Genomic DNA, 10,784 nt, shown 5'->3' with positions numbered 1-10,784 from the left:
TGGCATAGGTCTCACTGGGCAACCTGAGGTTTAAAGTGGTTCTTTCAAGGTTATTTTGTAAATGAATGCGTGTTTCTTGGCAGTCAGCCACATAGAATCTTCCCTTCACTCTTTAAAAGACAGATTCCAGTTTATCAAATAATTCCTGCTACAAGCATTAATTGATTTTCTCTGTGATGACTGACTGATTTTCTGACTGAACTCGACTGGACTGAAAAGCTGTCCCTGGGGGTGGGAGTGATCAACAGGAGTAGGAATTAACAAAGGTGAAGGAAGCAGATGTCAGATCATTGTCTTCTGATTTGGAAGTTTACTGTTTCTAGCTACACTGGGACCAAGTAACGAGAGCAAAATCCTCTTTCCTGTGAGAATTGCAAGGGCAGATTTACGATATAAGAGTTCTGAAGAACAGTCACTAACTAGCCTGTTACTCCCACTCCTTTGCTACGTATGCATTTCTTATGAGTAAGGCTTGTAACAGACAGGACCAATTGGTTACTTCTGAGCAAATTCTGCAGCAGAGAGATGGAAACAAAACAAATCCACCTGTGCATGGACATGTATAGTTTCTGTGCTTGGAAGAGTGGGATTAGGACCTGTATCACAAGGAGGGATCTATATCCGATGTGCTTGTTCTAGCACAGTCCTGTCTTTTCTCTTTATGGTCTTGCTGCCACCTGTGTAGTTCCTTTCTTCTAAGGTGCAGAGGAACCACCTGGTTAAGAAGAACCCTCATATAGCAGGAGGTGAAGGACACACAGGACCAGGAGAGGAAATGCTGCAGATCTTTACAAAGAACAACCCTCAAACTAGCTTTTAGGTGCCGTTTGTGACAGTTCTTCTCCAATTGAAATGATTCTGTGATTCCTGCTCTCATTTCATCCATTTCTCCACTAGTCCTCATGACAATCCTCCTTTCTTTAAGCTGGAGAGTGTGTGTGTGTGGGGGGGGCTGTTTCTGGCTTTGTAACTGCTCAGCTGTATTCTTGGCCTTTTCAGCTGAGGAAGTGGATTGCTTTACAAAGTCTTGAGCATGCATATAGGCATATAGTATCCCAGCCCAGGACCCATGTAGCTTTTCTAAAAATCCTCGACAAGACAAGCAGGATTTATGCTTAGAAGGAAATAATCCATTGCCAGCCACCATCTGTGGAAACAGGACAGTGCAAGAAGCCTCCAAAGCCACCCTAATTTACTACTCGTTCTTGCCACCTTACAATGTTATTTGCATGATGATCTCTTGCTGTGTCATTAGGAATGACTGGAAAAAGGTGCAGAAACAGTTATGCAAGGTAGGATAATTAGTACTGCCACAGCACAGTAAATCCTTTTCCTGTTCTGTTATTCCCTGAGGCTTATTTAATCCCTCTTGAAAAGCACGTAAAGGTTATGTGTTACAGCCTCGCTGTTTCACATGAGAAGTGTTCTGATCACAGCCTACCCTATCAGTAAGTGCAGACAGAGTGAGAAGCAGTGACAAGAAAATACGTTACTGTCGTATCTGCTGGCTTCCTAAGAGTGCCTGTTCAGTTTTCCAAACCCTTTAACTCTCAAGTTAAAGAGCAGCAGCCTCCTTTTCTCTAATGAGAAGTCTTAAGTTTGAGAGCACCATCAACCATCTTCTGTTGTTATACCTCTACAAGGTAATACACTTCCTGAGGAGTACCACAGCAAGTCAAAGAGATGCATTATTAAGGGTGGCTGTAACACCTGTAAATGGCAGGGGGGGCAGGGGAATCTCTGGCTTTCTGATGGGACTGTAGCTTGGTAAGGCACCTGTGGTGCTGCACTGCGATGGTGCAGCTCCTCTGGGGTCAGTAATGTTTCTGTCCACTGCTCCTTTCACATACCTGTGCAGTGTATTTTTCTGTTCTAGTTTAACAAAAATATGCTTTACTTCAGAAAATGTTGTTTTAGGCATATATGTACTTCTTTAGAATTGTGTTCTGCTCTTTCAAAGTTGCTCTAAAATGTGTATAAAGGTGCACCGAGTAAAATCTGGGGGTTTATTTCTTTTGCTTTTTTTGCCTACTTACAGGCCTGTATAGTGTTCTTTTCCGGTTAAATGGTTTATACTTTTTCTAAATTTAAAGTATCAAAATAGAAATACTGCGAATATTAGAAAGATTTTTTTTCCCTAATGTAAACATTTCTCAAGTCTATAGTGTTGTAGCTAAAGGTAAATTGTCTCTTTCATCTCTCCATCCACCTTCCTCTTTTTTTCCAGGATTGTGTCTAAACCTGCCGAAATGCTTGTGTACAGGAGAAAAGTGAGCTAATGTAAACTAAGAGTTGCTTTAAAACTGACTTAAATGGGGGAGTTGGACATTTTATTTCAGTTTTGAAATGCCTTGTTTAAGTTGGGATTATGTAAACTGAGAGCAGATTTAACAGGTTTAAGGTACGCTATGATAAGTCATCCTTCAATTGAACTAGGTGTCTTTGTATGGGGTTTTACACTTGGTAAATGAAAGAAAACCTGATTTATTTTCTTAATGCAAACGGGTTACACAAACAGGAGAGATTTTTCCCTGATTTCAGTGGGTGTTCAGCTGGCCAGGGTTGGGGGTTTTTTCATTAAAATACAATTCAGTTTGCTTCAGGGTATCGCAGGAGTAGCCTGCTGCTTTAACTGGCAGGTGCCCAGGATCTGGAAGGTGAAAGGAAACATAGTAGGTGATATCATAACAAGCTGTTGCCAAATTGAGGTTAGAGGGAATTTCCATTTTCTTTGTAGATGGTGTTAAAAGTTCTTATTTACAGTGAGGGCAATGACAGTATCCAGCAGCATTTTTCATGCCAGTTGCAGGGACAGAAGGATGCTCAGCCCTCTATTCCTGATGCAGGGCTAGCACAAAACCTGAGGGATGGAGAACCTTCTTGGAGAGACTCTGGAGAAAGCACCGTATTGGGGAAGGCTTGCTCATAGCTGAGAGGAACCAAGGTAACACTCAGTGACAGAATACAACTTTGTGTAATTTTAATAGTGAAACTTACCTTGACTTTTGATCACCTGTTTAAAATGCAAGCCGAGTGGTGCAAGTTGCCTGTTCAATACTCTTTCCTATGTGTTAAGTCCGTTCCAAGCAGACCATGTCCTGTGAAGGTTTTTGCATCATCAGTGTTAGTATCAGAACGACTGTTGGAGAAGGCTATGAAGGATCTGATAGAAAGACTGAAAATAAGAAATTGTATTCTGCTTTTAAAAAATCATAGGGTGTTTAGGTGTTTGCGAGGAGCTGTTACAGTTTCAGAGTCTCTGTCATCCAAAAGTATTGGGCACCGAAACACAAAGCATGTCTGCGGAGGAGAGGGAGAGCAGAACAGGAAAACAGAAAGCCTTTTGCTGTGAACCTTTTGTTTTCCTTAGCATACAACCCTTGCAAGAAATGATGAAGCCAAGACATGTGACAAACACAGTTTTAATTAGCAATGACAATAACTGTGCCAGGAAATGGTGCTGGTTCTGGAAGCAATAAAAAAGCAGTGGGTTCCCCTCCTTAAACTTATCTTTAAGAAGGATTTGCCTCCTTTTTCCATGCCTTCAGAACTCTGCCTGACATCACCCGGGCCTCTGCACACAGTCTGGCTAAGAGGATGCTTTCTGACTTCCAAGAAAAACAAATGGAAATGCAAAAAGCTTGCATCTGGCCTGTTACCTCATCCTCAGCCACCTGGGCTGCCCGAGAGTCGTCATGGCATTCCCAGTTTTTTTTTGCTTGCTACATAAAAAAGACTGTTGAGAAAAAGAGACGTTCACAGAAAGCAGACAAGACCTAGAACTCAAAGAGTTAGAAGGATGGATCCGCATTATTTCAACATGAACTGGTAAGTTTATCCAGGTATTCAAGAATCTGTATGTTCAATAAAAGCTCCCCGTGCAGCCGAGATGCATGTGATCTATGGAGGCTTTGTCATCACCAAAACGCACTGCTCCTCCACAGCCTGGTTCTGTTACGGGCACCAGGCTTTGCTCCCCACCCCCCCACCCGGTCCCCAACAACCAAAGACATGGGGCGCAGTTTCTTCCCCTTCGCCCTCGCTGGATGAAGGATTTGCAGCACTCGGTGTGCCCGCAGGTAGGCTGTTGTCCTCTGTGTGAAGAAAGAGGCGAGTTCAGGTACAAATCCTGCTCAGAAAAGCTAGAAGATGCTTAATTCTGATGACAGTGCTTCTTTTAATCTTTAATCACTGTAAGGTCCCTAAATCTTACTGTGCAACATTTTTTACAAAAACTTGAGAGAACAAAACATCCAAAAAACCTGCCTGTGGCACCCGGGATGACCGAGGTCAGATGCCAGCGCTATTCCTGCTGCTGTGCCTTGGATAGTAGCTGCTCATCAAGTAGCGAGCTGCACGTTCTCTAGCTTTGACTGCAGTTTTATTAGCTGATGTGGATTTTTTTAAGAAGACAAAAGAATAATTTTAAAAGGAATAAAGGAAGTTACAAATGAGTGGCTTTTTTTGCAGATGCAAGCATCCAAATGCAATTAATCGATGAGTCTGCCCATTGCATTTCCATAGCATACTGCCAGAAGCGGTTTTACAGCTGTCTGCTACGTGCATAATGAAAAGGAGGATGTAAACAAGTTCTTCAATATTAAAAAAAAAAAACCAAACAAAATAACAAACCTCTCTATGTGGGGTCTAGAATGGGAACAAGCTTCTAATACATCTGTTCTATGTGATCACAGTGAAGGTAAATTACACAACAGACAACACTGAATTATGTGTAAGGAAGTGCGCGATTCTATGGCTGTAATTTGAGTTCTTCATAGAAAGCCACAATTTGCAGAACTTGAATCTGGTATAAATCTGAAAACTGCAAAGCACTCTAACTATCTGAGTATTTACAATGGTGCTGCTATGAACTGTAACCTCTTGTTCTGGTGCTCGGCAGCAAACCAGATTAATTCACTGGTATCTCTCTTCAGTTCGGTGATGGTCACAGATGCCAAGGCAGGCGGGAGCAAGCCCGCGCTGCCGCCTGTAAAGCGCCCTGGTCTTCCCTTTGCATTGGTGCTGTGATTTATTTCACTTTTGAAAGTAACATGTCTTTTGGTCTTTGCTTTCGGGGCTTCTCGTTGCTTATTTATAAACACATCTGCTTTGTAGATGTAACTGCCGTATTTCACAGAAGTATTTCTCTTTCCCTGTGTCTGAGGCCAGGCGATGTGCGTTGGGGTGAGATTCAGGCATATCTGCATTTGTTTGACAACAGATTCTTGTGCCAACAAAATCTGTTTTGTCACTAATTGAGGTTTCTGCGCTCTCAAATGACAGAAGTCACAAGTAGAATTACCCACATAGTCCTTTGATTGAAAGGAAGATTGCTCCTGACATTTTATTCAGGTGTATTTTCTGTCTGTGAATGACTCCTTGAAACAGACCAGAAAGCCAGTTTTGGTCTATGTGTGCCCCTTATTCTCACAAACCAATTTGCACTTATTTAGGATTTTTAGATGTTTCCCCCCCTCCACAGGCTTTGTTTTGATCCATGGGAACGTTATGCTGCTTCTGAAGCTTCAGCATAAACCAGCAAAATCAAACTGGGACAAGCACTGTAATGAGCACCTCACTGTTCAGTAAATAGATTTACTTCTGCTTCAGGTACAGAAAAGGAAAATAAGGGGTTTGCACTGTCTTCAGAGCATTTCCAAATACACGCAGAATGCACTAAGAAAATATAAAATTCCAGCTGCTCCCTCTTTGTTTCAAGGAGAAAATGCCAGATGTTGTCAGTTTTTACAGGATGTGTACAGTAATTCTCACCCTTTACATGTGGATTAGAAACTAATCACAAGCAAGACTGTTTTATCCTGTCTAAGACATCGCCCACTGGTGCAAAGGTTGCTCTCTGATTTATAAATAGATTGGTGGCTTTTCATGTGTCCCGTTCATGTCTCTAAGTCTGTGAACTTGATGTAATGGTCGCTTAATTCTCACAGTTGGAAGTACCAACAGAGAGGAGAGGAGACTTAGGCTAGGGGTAAAAAGAGATTTATTTATACATAACTTCACAGTTCAGGCTTCAGTATTACATTTATTTTCTCACATGCTGTTTTACATTTACTTGTATACAAGTTTATCAACATGTGTAAGTGTGGTTTGGTGAAAATAATCTGTTAACCGTCATCTTTTGCTGGATGGAGAGAGGGGCTGTCATTCTCCAAATACGAGAATAGCATTCTCTAAGTTGAAATCACAGAGGGGAACATGACGCTTTGCGTGACATATGGGTGGGTTTTCATTCTATTTTTTGAATAATATTTACCAAAGTAATAAAATATAATACTTGCTTTTGTAAAAGGTTAAAAATGGTGTTGTGCATGCCATGACTCAAACATGTATCTTTAAGACCAAAGGTGCATTAATTGATCAAAGAGACAGATACAGTGTCTGATGTTAAAATCTTTCCAACCTCAGTTACAAAAATAGCACCAGAAATGTATCACATCTTCGTATACCACATCTGCAACGTGCATAGTATGTTTACAGCACCTAAAAGATCAAAGTGGAATGATGCAGGACTGAAGGTGGTGCGGTCCAGCTGCACAGTAACCTGTTTCTGAGATCAAGTCAACCACAGCTGCTCTCAGTGTTTCCACTGCCTCTTACGCCAGTCAGTGTAATACAACAGCAGATGCAAGCTGTTACGGAACACTTTGCAGCTCTAGATTTTTATGCCTTCCCCTCTCCCACGTGCAAGGAGGCGTGCAGCGGCCAGGCCAGGTACCTGCTCCTAGGGCTGATGGGACCTGAAATCAGGTCTGGCTGTATTTACACCAGAAACCCAAGGCTGTTGGGTTTGAGCCAAACTTCAGAAGCCACAGCTCTAGACGTAAGAGGATGGCGGGTAGCAGCAGTAGTGACTGTGAGCGTCACACGCGGCTCTACTATGCGCTACAGATCTCCTTTCTAGCATCAAATGCTTTCAGACCGCATGTAATTGTGACTCAGGCACCATTTGTAAGAGGGACCAGAAAGCCCTTCCAGTACTGCTTTCAAGTGCAGTACTACTTTCTATATGTAGTATCAAACACTGCTTCTTAGAAATATGGTTCCTAATCCTAGAGGAAGGAAGTCAGCAAACTAGATCTTTGTATTTATTTCTTTTTATTTTTTTTTTAAGAGATGGAAAAGTGGCTGAGCTATTTAGTGCTCCAAAATTCATAGATTCTGATACCTTCTCTATTTCTGTAAAGAGGTTCTTGTTCTGTATTCCAGAAGGAAATTCATACATGGTTGACCTGGACAGTCCAATTCCTAGTTCACCAAAAGATCTCTGCATTCTGTGGATTTGCCATGGTCCTGATATTCACCTTGTTCTTCCTCAGGAAAGCGGCAGCTGCAGGCATCATCTTCCTGCATTGACTGTTCAGGTGTGGTATGCACTAAAGAAAAAGATCAAACGCTCACTATCTGTTGTATGTATTTAGCCATCTTATTTCATCCTCCCTCAGCCACAAGCGCAGAAGTCAGAGAGAAAAATCCTTCCAAATGATTCAATAACCTGAAACTATTCCTCTACAGCATGTATATCTGATAAAACTAACTTATCATACTTTACTTTCCCTAATGCAACAGGGGCGGCTAGTGCTGTTTGCCATAGGGATGAAAGGAAGACCAACATGGAATCGTTAGATTTTTGCAGTAATGCTGTTGTCTCCTGTATTCAGAATTTTGTGAGAAGATGAAGCCCTTATCTCTAGGAAAGGGCAGAGCAAGAGAGAGAGAGAAACCCAAACAAACAAAAATCCCAACTATAAACAATGTTGGATGTAATTCCACCTCATCTTTGTGCTGAACTTTTGAGCCTCCCCAGGGCTTACTGGCTGCCACTGCGGCCGAAGCCCACAGGCGCTCACCGCAGGCCACGCACACTGCTGCTGAGCAGACAGAACGGCACAGTGCTATTGCCACCCGTGCCAAGGATGGTACTTGGACATAATAAACTGAACTGACCCTTAACCAGTTCAGCCAGGCTCAGCTAGTTTTTTCACCTCCCATGCATACTTCCCTTCTATGGATATGCATGCAGTTAACCTCCAATGCTGGCAGAACACCCACAGGTAATTAAGTGCTTTCTGCAATAAAAATTCCAAAACTGTTTTCCTTTCAGTTGCTGTTTCAAATTTACAAGGCCAAAACGTGAAGCTATCTGCAACTATCTATCTTTGACAGACACTTAAAAACCTGGTTTCAGGATTTCTGTCTAGTTTCAAAAAGAAAAATTGAAGAGTGTATCTATCTTACTTTTCTTGAAGATGGCGTGTAGTTTCTTTTTCTGCCAGATACTGAAGCATACACACAACGGTAGCAGGAACACTACACACAGCAGCCCAGCTACAGCAAGAGAAATTCTGAGCATGTCCATCTGGATGTCCTTCCCTAGGAAGCAAACAACATTCTCTAAGAAGTGTTACAGAGCAAAATCCTACTGCCCTTGGATTAGCTGACAGCTTTGCCTCCAACTCTGCTTCGGGGGAAGTCTGCGACACTAGAGAGGGACAGAAGAAAGGACCTTGCTTTAGCTGGTAACTGAATGAGCTACAGTATGTTCCACAGTAGGTCGTCAATTCTTTTGCCCTGTAAACAACGTTATGCAATGACTCACCTGCCACAGGGATAGAAAATGGAATTGCAGGAGGTGTGGTAGGCAGGGTAGTGACTGAAGTAGGATTATCTGAAGAGTGTTTGCAAATGACATCTTTTTCTGCAGTTCCAGGCACCAGGACCTCGTTTGCAGAGCACCTGAAAGACATTTTTAAAGCAAAACAAGGAGCAAGGAGGGGGAAATCCAGAAAAAAAAACCCCAAAACACTGAGGAAAAAAATCCAGTTAAGTGCAATACCTATAGCATTTATTTTGAGATTACTTACTTTGTCCAGTTTTTACAGGAGCCACTGGGCTGATCGTTAAAAGTTCCGTAGGGGCAAGCCTGGCAACCTTCGATAGACAAGGATGGGTAAACGTGTAGGAGATGAGCGTTTAAAACAGCGTGTGAAACATCATTTTTGCCTGCTTGTACAAGGCCTGTGCCCCCCGCTCACAGAACTGCTGTTCCTTAAGCGGCTCTGAGCGGGCAAGGCCAGTGTCCCCCCGTCACCCGCGCAGTGCTGGGGTACAGCTCCGCGGGCTTTGGCACAGGCGCCACCAACCCCGGTTAACGTTAGTTCCCGGCTCGGTTCTGCGCACGCTGGCGGCAAACGAGCCGTCGAGCAAAGCGCGGCGGGGCTGGGGGCGGCGGCCGGCGGGGCTGCCCCCGGGTCCGCTCCCGCCCCGCACACGCCGCTCAGCACCAGCCTCTCCCCCGCCAGGCCCGGGGCCCGGTCGCTTGCGCGGCGCCGGCGGGGGGGCCGCCCTTACCGCTCCCGCCGCTCTCCCTGCCCGCGCCGCAGCCCGGGTCGCAGCGGGCGCAGCCGGCGCCGCCGCAGCGGTAGCCCTCCTGGCAGGTGCACTCCGCGTCGCTGGTGGAGGAACATTCCTTTAAATACTGGAACCGTCCTGGAGGGTGGGAACGAGCCGCAGGTAACCGGGGCGCGCCCCGGGGCTCCCGCACCGGCCCCGCCGCGGCCACAACCCCGCAGGCGCGACGGCGGCTCCGCACCCACCCCGTCCCGTCCCGTCCCGCCACAGCGGCGCACGCCCCGCCACCGCCGGGAGGCAGCCGGGGGGCCGCGCACCGGCCCCGCCGCCGCCGCCGCCCGGTACCTTCGCACTTCCGACAGAGCGTGCAGCCGCGCCGTCCCGCCACGCTGGAGAAGGTGCCGGCCGGGCACTGCCGGCAGCCCGCGGCCCGCCCGCAGCTCGCCGCGCCCACCGCGTAGGTACCTGCGGGCCGAGACACGGGGTGGCTGCGACGGGGCCGCTACCGGCACCCCCCCCCCCGGGCCCGGCCCGGCCCGGCCCGGCCCGGCCCTCACCCGCGGGGCAGGCGGCGGCGCAGGGCAGCGCGGCGGCGGTCCCCGGGCTCAGCGCCAGCGCCAGCAGCGCGGCGGGCAGCAGCGCCGGGCCCATGGGTCGGTGCGTAGCGGCGCAGCCCGGCCGAGTGCGCGTGGGGCGGCGGGCACCGGCCCTTAGGGGCCGCCCCCGGGTCCCCGCTGCGTCAGCCCGGGGGCGGCGGGGAAACCCCGCGGCCCGGCGGGGCTTTCCGGTCCTTTGCACCGCCCCGCCGCGACCCCCGGCGCTGCCGGGCAGCGCCCGCCGCCCGCTCATCGCTGCCGGGCAGCGCCCGCCGCTCCCCGCCGGGGCTGCCCGGTGAGTCCCGCGCGGAATGCCCGCGGCGGGGCGGGGGGGTGCGGGGGGCACCGGCTGGAGCCGGGGGGGCAGCCCGTACCGGCTTGCCTGCAAACGGCCCGACCCCGGGGCCGCCTCGCAGACCGACGGGGGCTCCCGCCACCCGGCCCCTGCGGCTCCCGCACCGCCGGGATAACGGGAGCACGGGAGGCGCATCCCGAATGCGTGGCAGCTGGGGACGCGGGGGCAGCCCCGGCAGGGCAGTGCCTGGACCAGCGCGGGAAAGCTCCCGCACGCCTCCGGTGCCCCGTGTTTTGCTGACTGGCTGGATGCCCAGCACAAATGAACTCCAAATCAAATATAAGAAGAAATGCAGTTTATTATGGTACAGTATCATAAAGGAAAATACTGTTTGATGTGATAAAAGGAAACAGTACTAGTTCCTATGCACAGTATGATAAAAGAGCGATAGGAGCAAAGCATCAGTTCATTACTGCAAAGCATCACAGAGAGTAAGAAAAGGAGACATCACCGATTGCCACCTT

The 10,784-nt window shown here is 47.4% G+C and overlaps 1 protein-coding gene across 1 annotated transcript; it reads right to left on the bottom strand.

The window, feature by feature from the left end:
• Positions 1-5,983: 5,983 nt before the first annotated feature.
• Positions 5,984-10,476, bottom strand: TNFRSF9 (TNF receptor superfamily member 9). Its single transcript, XM_056332597.1, has 7 exons — positions 9,927-10,476; positions 9,715-9,834; positions 9,370-9,507; positions 8,883-8,949; positions 8,618-8,754; positions 8,257-8,391; positions 5,984-7,394 (listed from the first exon to the last, which is right to left on the bottom strand). The coding sequence occupies exons 1-7, from the start codon at positions 10,453-10,455 to the stop codon at positions 7,267-7,269; spliced, it is 1,254 nt and encodes a 417-aa protein (XP_056188572.1). The 5' UTR covers positions 10,456-10,476; the 3' UTR covers positions 5,984-7,266.
• Between the last annotated feature and the right edge of the window lie 308 nt (positions 10,477-10,784).

The sequence above is a fragment of the Falco biarmicus genome, chromosome 3 (assembly GCF_023638135.1).
Source record: "Falco biarmicus isolate bFalBia1 chromosome 3, bFalBia1.pri, whole genome shotgun sequence".
In the NCBI taxonomy this organism is placed as follows: Eukaryota; Metazoa; Chordata; class Aves; order Falconiformes; family Falconidae; genus Falco; species Falco biarmicus.
The sequence above is the reverse complement of the archived record's forward strand: the minus strand, read 5'-3'. Positions and strand labels throughout refer to the sequence as shown.

Excerpts from the sequence above, each read along its gene's own strand:
- TNFRSF9 (XM_056332597.1), bottom strand. The coding sequence starts at position 10,455 with ATGCGCCTCCCGTGCTCCCGTTATCCCGGCGGTGCGGGAGCCGCAGGG. Across the intron at positions 8,755-8,882 it reads TCCTGTAAAAACTGGACAAA|GTGCTCTGCAAACGAGGTCC; the intron begins GTAAGTAATCTC and ends AATGTCTTTCAG. Across the intron at positions 8,392-8,617 it reads ATTTTCTATCCCTGTGGCAG|GGAAGGACATCCAGATGGAC; the intron begins GTGAGTCATTGC and ends TTTGCTTCCTAG.